At 46.0% G+C, this 10,000-nt stretch overlaps 1 protein-coding gene across 1 annotated transcript in view; it reads right to left on the bottom strand.

Moving 5' to 3' along the window:
• Window positions 1-10,000, bottom strand: part of LOC137430925 (disco-interacting protein 2 homolog C) — a gene marked incomplete in the record, with an annotated part of 587,612 nt that overhangs the window by 136,676 nt on the left and 440,936 nt on the right. The window contains 1 exon segment of the mRNA XM_078782629.1: window positions 9,188-9,300. Within this exon segment, the coding sequence (XP_078638755.1) occupies window positions 9,188-9,300 (113 nt within the window).

Here is a 10,000-nt window from a genome sequence, read left to right as displayed (position 1 = left end):
CGATTCGGGCTTGGCCCCGCCCTGCACGATCGAGTCCGGGCCTTGGCGGGCGAGGCGACCGGTCCGGTTCAAGGGCGAGTGGGAGGAGGCGGAACGGTGCCCCCTCGTGGGGACGGGGTTCCGACCGGGGGAGATTGAGCCATCGGGCCCGGGACCGCAAGGTGCCGCGCCGAGATGGTGCGTGGAATCTCGGCCCAACCAAACCACCTCCCTTGAACCGAAAGCCGGACGGATTCAACCTGCAGGCAACCAAACCACCCGAATTCATTGCTCGGCTTTGCGAAGCCGAGTTTAATGATGTCATGGCGCACCGAGAGGATCTAATAAGTAGACGGGTGATGAGGTTAGTGTTTTGGACCCAAAATTAGAAAAAGGCAAAATTTGATGATTGGTACGGTGATTGGCAGATGATTGGCAAATTTTTGATTTGTTGGATTTGGTGTGCAAAATTGATAGTAAGAGATGCCCCATGTGATGGGATGGCCAATCCACCATCCCTCACAGAGGGGGGCAAAGGAGCACTAGGTTATGGGGTTGATGGCAGTGAAAACTAGCCCGGGTGGGTTAGGATATTGTGTGTAGGGACCTAGAAGATGACATTAGGTAACGTTAAGGTTAGTTAGTGACAAGGATACCTGTAGTGGGGACGCAGGTAGATTAGAGTGGATGATAATGCCGTGGTATGTGCTTAGTTTAAAGGGAAGACGGGGAGCACTAAGTTAGCAGGGCAACAGGTAGTTCAGATGATGCCGTGTGAGTGATGGAGGTGTATTCAAGTGTGGAGCAGTGTATGAGTGAGTAAAGGTGATGGGTGTTGTGTTGACCAAATGGTCCAGGAAGGAAGGAGGGTGCAGGTGGCACCAGGTGTGAGTGCACAGGTGTGCACCAACAGGTGTATGGAATACATGGAGTGTGGAGTATATGGAGTATTGGAATGGATGGTCGTGGAGTGAGTATGGTGGAAACTGTGGAGTGGAGTGGGTGGTGCGAAGGTGTGAATGGGGGAAGAGTGGACCCCCATCACGAATACCCGGGGCGGGTAGTGTAAGTGTTAGGTAGAGGGTATAGGTAAATTGTGGTTGGATATTGGCATCTGTGGTGCGAGGTGAAAGAATGGTATTTGGATGGGTGCATTCGTGTTGTGGAAATGGCTGGGCGTGTAGCCTGTTAGTGTGTGTAGTTGGTTTGGGCACTCCACCACTGTGAGGATGTCGGCCAGGTGAGGCCGCAGGTGGGCTCTGGGAGCCGGTAGTTGTGGATGGGGCCCGAGGATCCGGAGGACGGACCCGGGTAGCCCAGTGCCAGAGGGCACCAAGGGGTGACAGAGCCAGGAGGGGCCTTCCCCAGTTAGTTAGGTTAGGGTGAGGAGCTAGGTAAGCTCGGGTGGCAACTGCAGTGGTGGAGGTGTGCAGGTGGGTAGACCTGCTGGGAGAGCTACACGTCACAGCCCAGAAATTGTGCAAGGGCACCGGGAGATGAATCGGGGGAGTGAGACCCCAAATTGAGAAGCACCACAGTTTGGTCAATGGGCATTGGTTTTTAGAACCCATAGTGTAAGTTGGCCAATGGATTGGCAGGGAGAGACCCCGGGTAGTGTAAAGTGTGTTAAAGTCATTTAGAGGATAGATAGGATGAAGGATCTCCTCGCACCATCTGCATCCACTCACCTGAGGTGACGTAACTCCACACCATGCCATGTTTTGATTATTTTTTACTGTGCAAATGTTTGGAATGTGAGACGCATCATGACATGGGTGTGACATTGTGCTTGATGTTCCATCTCTTCCTCCTTATGAGGATTGATGATGAATTGGGTGATGGCAAATTTTGGTTAGAGGGATTGTGGTGACGAATTTGGTATAGAGGAAATATGGGGAGACGTGACAGTAGCGACGGATTGGTAATGTGTAGATTTTGTACATATGGGGTAAGGGCAAGGGTAGTGTAGGTGACAGGGGGGTGACGTACGGTAGGGACGAGCTTTCTCACTTCGCTCTCCGTACGCATTTCGCCTTGCATTGCCTTATTGATGTGTACCCTTGTGACCTTACCCCTCGCTCATTTGTCTCTTTTGTCTCCCACATGACCTGTGCGCCATTGGGCGCCGAGGGGAGCGTGCGTGAGTCGGCCATTGTGCGCCCGGCACTCTCAGAACCAGCTCTCTGCATCGATGCACCACATTATGGACCACATGCCTGTGGCCGAGCACCACTGATGGACCCCATGGGTTGGGGCATGGCCCCTCTGCTGGAACCGGCCATGAGGGCCCGAAATCTTGCTGGCGGACCTGGGCCACAGGGCACCGATGCCCCACAGGTGAACCACACGTAGTCGGCCCTGTGGGCCATAAATAAAATAAAATAAAAAGGACACATTGGGTGCATTTTTCAGTCACATAGGCCGCCAGTAAGAAAATGAAAGAATGACAACAACTGGAAGACATAATAATAACCAGCAGAGGGAGCCGAAGAGCAAGAGATCACCTGCGGGGTTAGGGGTTGTTGGTTTTATTTTTTTGAACAATGGTGACTGCACCGATTGGTGCTTGGGTGTGTATTGGTGCGTTTTTGGGTGCTTTAATGGTGCATTGATGCAGAGCAGACTGTCTCCCCCCCAGAAAGAACAATTACAGGTCCTGCGTTAGTCTTGTAAATAAAAGCAGAGTCATTGTAAATAATGCTCCCCACCGTCAATGTATAGTTTGAAGACCATTCCGCAATTCGGTTAACTGTGGGCGTAAGTCTGTTAGGCAGGGTGCAATGGAGCAGCGGGACACATTTATTTATGTTTTATAAAACTGTCGCACTCAGGGTCAGGTTAAAAGTAGAGGGAACTACACCTACGTGTCACACTAAATAAAAGTTGTAGGCCCGGTACGTGCCTAAGAGGAGGAGGGTGCAGTGTTGCGGATATGAGGACTGTTTTTTTGATTGTGTGCTTTATTAATACTAGGGCATGCCCGTACTATATATATGCCCGTACTATATATCTATCTAAAATTATATCCCCCCCCTCTATTTACATGAAATGGTTTGGTCCATTCGCAACGCCAAAGCGAACGGCGAACGGCTTGCGAGTACAGTGACAATCCCCCCCCCCTCTATTTACATGAAATGGTTTCGTCCATTCGCAACGACCACAGAACCCCCCCCTCTATTTACATGGAATGGTTTGGTCCATTCGCAACGCCGGCACACGCGATCGTTCGCTGCTCTCTGATTGGTTGAATCGTTTTTTGGACATAGCTCGGTAAGTAATTGTCCGATTAATATGAAACCTTGAAAAGGCACATCCTCGGGTCCCCAGCAATATACCTGGCAAGTTAAAAGTATATCGGACCCGTGGTTGTCGAGAAACAGCGGTCACAGACAGACAAACGTACAAACGTACAGACAGAGATTACTGGAATTATAGATAGATTATTATTGGTTATTCTGCGCCTCCTGCCTCCGGAGCTGTGTAAAGGTCAAAAGGGCGTCCCATAATTAGTCCACAAGCATACACGTCAGCCAATCATAGAATACCCCTGTTCGATAGTTATATCTTATTCTGTGTTTTAGGGTAAGGCTGTGTCTCCCATTAATAGAAGTACTCCATTGCACCAAGTGAAAGAGATAGATTCCCTTCATTCCCATTCCCAAAACCTCCATTCCCCCTTTTCGTCAATTGCCAACTGCATTTTGGGCGGTTTTCCCTTCATCCGCCATTGACCACGAGGCAGGGTTGGGGAAGAAAGGCGGGTCTCCACCTCGTCATAGAGGGGAGGAGTGAACCAGCCCTTGCCGACCAACCCAGAACGAGGGGTTGGCTTTAGAGGGCGGAGAGAGAACGTTTTGGGGAGGTTCGCAAAGGGTCAAGGGTGGGGCTTATATAACCCGAGGCAGAGGCCCCCGGAGAGAGTCGAGGAGGGAGGAGATCAGAAGACAGAAAGGCCTTGAGTTGGACTAAGCAAGAGAGGAAGTTGTTGGACTGGGTGGGACTAAGAAAGAGAGAGAAAGAGTCCTGAAGCTTGTGAGGGAAGGAGAGAGAACCCGTCACACCAACCCCCCACCAGCCGCGTTGGCTCCACCAAGCGTTCACCTCCACCAAGGCTCCACCAAGCTCTGCGTTGGCTCCACCAAGCGTTCACCTCCACCAAGGCTCCACCAAGCGTTCACCTCCACCAAGCTCCGCGTTGGCTCCACCAAGCGTTCACCTCCAGCCAGCGTTCACCTCCACCAAAGCTCCACCAAGCTCCGCGTTGGCTCCACCAAGCGTTCACCTCCAGCCATCCACCTCCTGCGATTCCTGTCATCATTCCCCGCGTGAGTCTGTCTTTTGTTTGTTCTGTCCTGGGTTAATTAAGACTGTAGGTAAGCTAGTATTTGCACTGTGTCACCTGCGTCTTATGTGTTGTAAATAAACGTGACTGCTTTCTTTTAGCTTATGTGTGTAAATAGTAAATAAATTTAGTAGTATTTCCAAACCTTTCTTTGCCTTCGTCTTCCTCTTTGCATTCGTCGTTTTAGTCTTTTCCCTCATTGAGCAGCCGCGGTGCGATCCGGCCAACGTTTGGGTGGAATCGGGTTCTAATCGGGGAATAACTGTTCGGTCGCGGCAATACCAACCGCTCGGTAAAATAACATCTTTAACCGCGTCCGCAACAATATATATATATATATATCTGTGCAGTGTATCTTGTCTTGTCTCGTCACTGAACTACTCCCTCAAACTTTTCTGAAATCGAACCAAACTTATGGTATGCACTTATATCTCCCATGTGTTTGTCCTTAGGGTATTTTATTTAGAAAAATTTTGAAATGTTTTTTTTCTTTTTTGAAAAAATATTTTTTTACTTAAATCTTCAACTTAAACCTTCAACTTCAATTATTTTATAAAATGCAATATCACATAATACAAATACAATTGTGCAAAATAATTGTTTGTATTATGATTGGTGTAAACCATGACAATACAGCAACTCAGGACACAGTCATCCATCGATATGTCCACATACAGTCACGTGAAAAAGTAAGTACACCCCATGTAAAGTTTTGACTTTTTAAACATGTTTCAACATACAGATATTTGATCTTCATTTCAACAATATTGATGGATAAAGGTGATATAATATAACAAACATGATGAAACATTTACATTTTGCAGTCCATTGTATAATTTAAATAAACGTAAATGCAAATTTAGCATGTGGAAAAAGTAAGTACACCCCGAGACTTATCACTACTTCAAATACCTAAAATTAGAATCAGGTGCACCAGCTCAGGTGCAAATGATTAGAACATCGTTAGAGAGGATCTTGGAGGAACCTGTCTTATTTAAACTTCAGACATTTAGTTTGGTTTGCTCTTTGTTGTTGAAGTGTGTGGCGTCACCATGCCGGGATCAAAAGAGCTCTCTGAGGCCTTCAGAAAGAAGGTTATAGATGCCTACGAGTCTGGGAAGGGATTTAAAAAGATCTCCAAACAATTTGAAATCAATCATTCAACTGTCCAGAAGATCATCTACAAGTGGAGAAGATTCCAAACAACTGCCAACTTGTTCAGGCCAGGCCGTCCCATCAAGTTCAGCCCGAGAGCAGACCGCAAGATGCCGAAAGAAGACTCGAAGAACCCCAGAATGTCATCACGGGACCTACAGGTAGCTCTTGCCACTGTTGATGTCAAAGTGCACGAGTCTACCATTAGAAAGAGGCTGCAAAAATTTGATCTGCATGGGAGGTGTGCCAGAAGGAAACCTTTGCTGTCCAGAAAGAACATCAGGGCAAGACTAAAGTTTGCCAATGAACACCTCGGCAAAGACCAGCACTTCTGGAACAATGTGCTCTGGACAGATGAGTCAAAGGTAGAGCTATTTGGCCACAGTACCAGAAGACATGTTTGGCGAAAACCAAAGACAGCATTTGACCACAAGAACCTGATACCAACTGCAAAGCATGGTGGTGGAAATATTATGGTTTGGGGAAGCTTTGCTGCATCAGGGCCTGGGCAGCTCACCATCATAGAATCCACTATGAATTCTTCATTGTACCAGAGGGTGCTTGAGGATAATGTGAGGCCATCTGTCGGAAAGTTTAAACTCAACCGAAGGTGGACCTTGCAACATGACAATGACCCTAAACATACCAGTAAATCCACCAAGGAATGGCTGAAAAGAAAGAAATGGAGGGTTCTGGAATGGCCAAGTCAAAGCCCGGATCTAAATCCCATCGAGATGTTGTTTGGGGATTTGAAACGAGCTGTGCATGCAAGAAACCCCTCAAACATCGCACAGCTGAAATAATTCTGCATGGAGGAGTGGGCAAAAATTTCTCCTCGTCGATGTCAGAGACTGGTAGACAGTTATAAGAAACGCATACTTGAGGTTGTTTCTGCCAAAGGGGGCAATACCACCTATTAGAGCCAAGGGTGTACTTACTTTTTCCACATGCAAAATTTGCATTTATGTTTATTTAAATTATACAATGGACTACAAAATGTAAATGTTTCATGATATTTGTTATATGATATCACCTTTATCTATCAATATTGTTGAAATGAAGATCAAATCGCTGTATGTTGAAATATGTTGAAAAAGTCAAAACTTTACATGGGGTGTACTTACTTTTTCACGTGACTGTATCTGGGCAGTGTCTGTGTTGTCACTGAACTACACCATCAAACTTTTGTGAAATCTCACCAAACTTCTGGTGTGCACCTGTCTCTCCCATGTGTCTCCCGTTGATTCATCGTTGTCATGATCGTTTCTTCACCTTAGTTGAGCTGAAGTGCGCTTTGTCCCGATATCATATTTTCACACTTTAGTTGTGATTTTCCTTATCGCATATAATGGTACAACACAAAGTTGGTCATCATTATTACATCGATTTATGTTTACCGAATTACTGCAGATCATTTGTTGCATTATCTGGCACACCAGTATATTCTGTTTACACGACAATAGCACAATCTTTTCTCTGAGAAAACTGGTAGTGGCAGAATCTGGGAAGCTTCGAGATTTTGAAAGAGTAAGGTTTGGATTTATGACGACAGCTTCAATGTACACAATTGCCCTTGCCTACTGTGTCGAGTCACCGACATGACGAATGCTTTTGTATGACCAGTGCTATATTTTACAGGATTCGTCCTGGGGAGCCTTCACGCGGTGGCCCTGTTACAGCGTACTGTTGTACCCATCCCTTACACACTTCCATCGCAAACTAATCTGACCTCAGCTCGGTTGTGGAGCGCTTCCAAATTGCCCACATGCCCCTGGATCAGGGAATGTCAGCCCCTTGTTACAGATACTCCCATGGATGATACCCAGACTGATCTACATGGACATCGACCCTTCAACCAACCACAGACCACAGATGGGAATAAGAAAACTTGCGTAAGCAAATGGGATGTGCAACATGGAGCGTTCTCACCCTCCATCAAGATGGCGCAACTTCTCTTCTTTCCTGCCTCGTTTGAGGATTAATATAGCCGATCTTCAAGAAATGTGTTTTCAAGATTCAGTTGAGGTACTGAGCAAGGCATGGTATTACCTCTGATCTGGTAGAAATTATGGTATCCCCTCGGCAGGAGTAGCCCTAGCTTTTGACCAGACAACAAGATAGGCCCTCACCCGACAGAATCGCTCGTCACCTCGTTTGTTATCAACATAGTCCTGGACACATGCCCGTCTTGGTTTGCTGTGCACCAACAAACCGGGATAAGGACGATACAAAGAACAACTTGTATGACTCACTTACATCTGAACTTTCTTGAACAAGCTGGCATGATCTACAAATGGTACAAAGGGATTTTATTGCTACTATTGGATCAGACTGCATAGCCAAGGGAGGATTCATTAACTCTGATGTCCAGGCACTGCAAATGATAATGGCACCCCTCCTACTTGACTTGCATGCATTATATACATGATCTTTGAATCGGCCGCTCTTGATTTACAAGAAGACTTGTCTATGCATTATGTTTGCCACTCTGTCAAAGTGCCTTTGGGCTTCTGGAAAAGCGCTATACAAAATAAATGAATTATTATTATTATTATTATTACCAGTATAATTGGTGTAGCAGTGATGGACACCATCTCCAGATAAGTTTGTGCTGAACTACACCAGAGACTACACTACACCAGATACCAGAGACCAGAGACCAGAGACTACACCAGAGATCAATTTAATGTGGTCAAGGACACAAATGGATCAAAGCTTTTTGTCAGGTCAGTCTTTTGGGATTGCCACTGATAACGTGTAGCCCAGTGCTACCTGCCACATGGTCGGGTTGTCAGCGACTAAACCGAAACCCTTCACTGGCTTTCCCAGTGGGGACAGTGACGGTGACTGTGACACCCTGCTAGGACCAAAAATAACACCGTAGGGAGCCAACGGCTACCCAGTAAGGAGATGGTGTCTCCTATAAAACACCCATCCGGTTTGGACCGGTTCAAGTCATATCAAAGACTTTAAAAACAGTATGTGCTGCTTCCTTGCTTTAAAAGGACAAAGCATGGACAATTCCCATTGTTGGCATCCATGGGGAGGAGGAAATTCCACAGAGTTCGGTGAGAAAAGCGAGGCCATTGTTGCGACGTCACTGGTACCCAGAGTATCCCGGGAAGTGACGGCAGTGACAGCACTTCCCCCAAGCTCAGTGGCTGTGTTCAGTGTTTGTCACGTCAGCATGTCGACATACGAGTATCATGGGTTGAAGACCGATGTAAATTACATATTTCTGTATTTCATTTTTAAATATTTTGGAAAAATAAATTCTCAAGAAAAAAATTCTACTTTGACATTATGGGACATTTTGTGTAGATCAGTGACAAAAAAAACCTCAGGTCAATCCATGTTAAATTCAATCTGCAACACAAAATGTGAAAAAAGTCAAGGGGTGTGAATACTTTGTGAAGGCCCTGCAGGTGGCGGAGGTAACAATAGTAATTGCGCATGTGCAATATTATGAGTTCCTTAACATCTATTACATGTTCATAGACTCCACTCGATCAAAGGGGAACACAATGACATACAGACAGGTGTAAATTCATCACATTATTTCATATGATAATTGATTAGTCATACCAAACCATGCATTTGCAATACAGGGTTACCATTGCTATTGCATAGGTGGAGGATAAGTCTTTTAACTTAATATCAGCCATTTCTGAAGGAAAAGTTCTGGCATTTCTGAATCGAGGAAACACCCACCTTGCTACCTTGGTCTCCATCATCACCCATTACCAGCTCTCTCCCACTGGCTTGTGCAATGCGCTTCCCAGCTACAAGGCTACCCACCATGACTGATGCTGGGCCAACATCAACTGCTCACCACAAAAACAAACAAACATACTTTCATATTGAACAAGGGACAAAAGGTCAATAAAAACAAAATAGGGCAAACCAAGACAATAACTTACGGATGCACAATAAGATTAAATGAGTTGCAGGTGAAAGGGAAATTTGGTCTCAGAGGGTGTGATTAACCTGAGGTAGAAATTGGAGAGACCTGGAGGTAGTGATGGACAGCAATACAAGAGGGAACAGGATCAGACGACAGACTCGGGAAGATAGTTACCAATGTCGGAGAATATGAATGGTGATCAAACAGACTTGATGGGTGGAAAAGAAGACAAGACCTTGAAGTAGAATAAATTTAACTTGAAACTCGCGGAGAAATGAAAGGGCCGCAGTAACATCAATCTAGATTCAAGAAAAGAGCAAGTCCACCAACATGCCTGCAGTGAGAGAGAAGCAGATCATGAGATCAGCCTCTTACCATGAGATGCCAATGACGTGGAGGGCTTTCAACTCCGTGGACACTAGGGAGTTGAGATGGGAAGAAGCACCACAAGTCCAGAATGGGGAACCAAATTCCATGACATTTTGAATAAAAGCCTGATAAACCAGGAAAACCTCAGAATGGCAGAGAAAGGACTGCACCGAGATGGCGGATGTAACGACCCCTACATCAAGTGCTGGTGCGGCACAGGGGATAATGCTCATTATACCAGCTAACGGGTG

Source organism: Myxine glutinosa, chromosome 7 (genome assembly GCF_964187855.1).
Source record: "Myxine glutinosa chromosome 7, kmMyxGlut1.1, whole genome shotgun sequence".
In the NCBI taxonomy this organism is placed as follows: Eukaryota; Metazoa; Chordata; class Myxini; order Myxiniformes; family Myxinidae; genus Myxine; species Myxine glutinosa.
The sequence above is the reverse complement of the archived record's forward strand: the minus strand, read 5'-3'. Positions and strand labels throughout refer to the sequence as shown.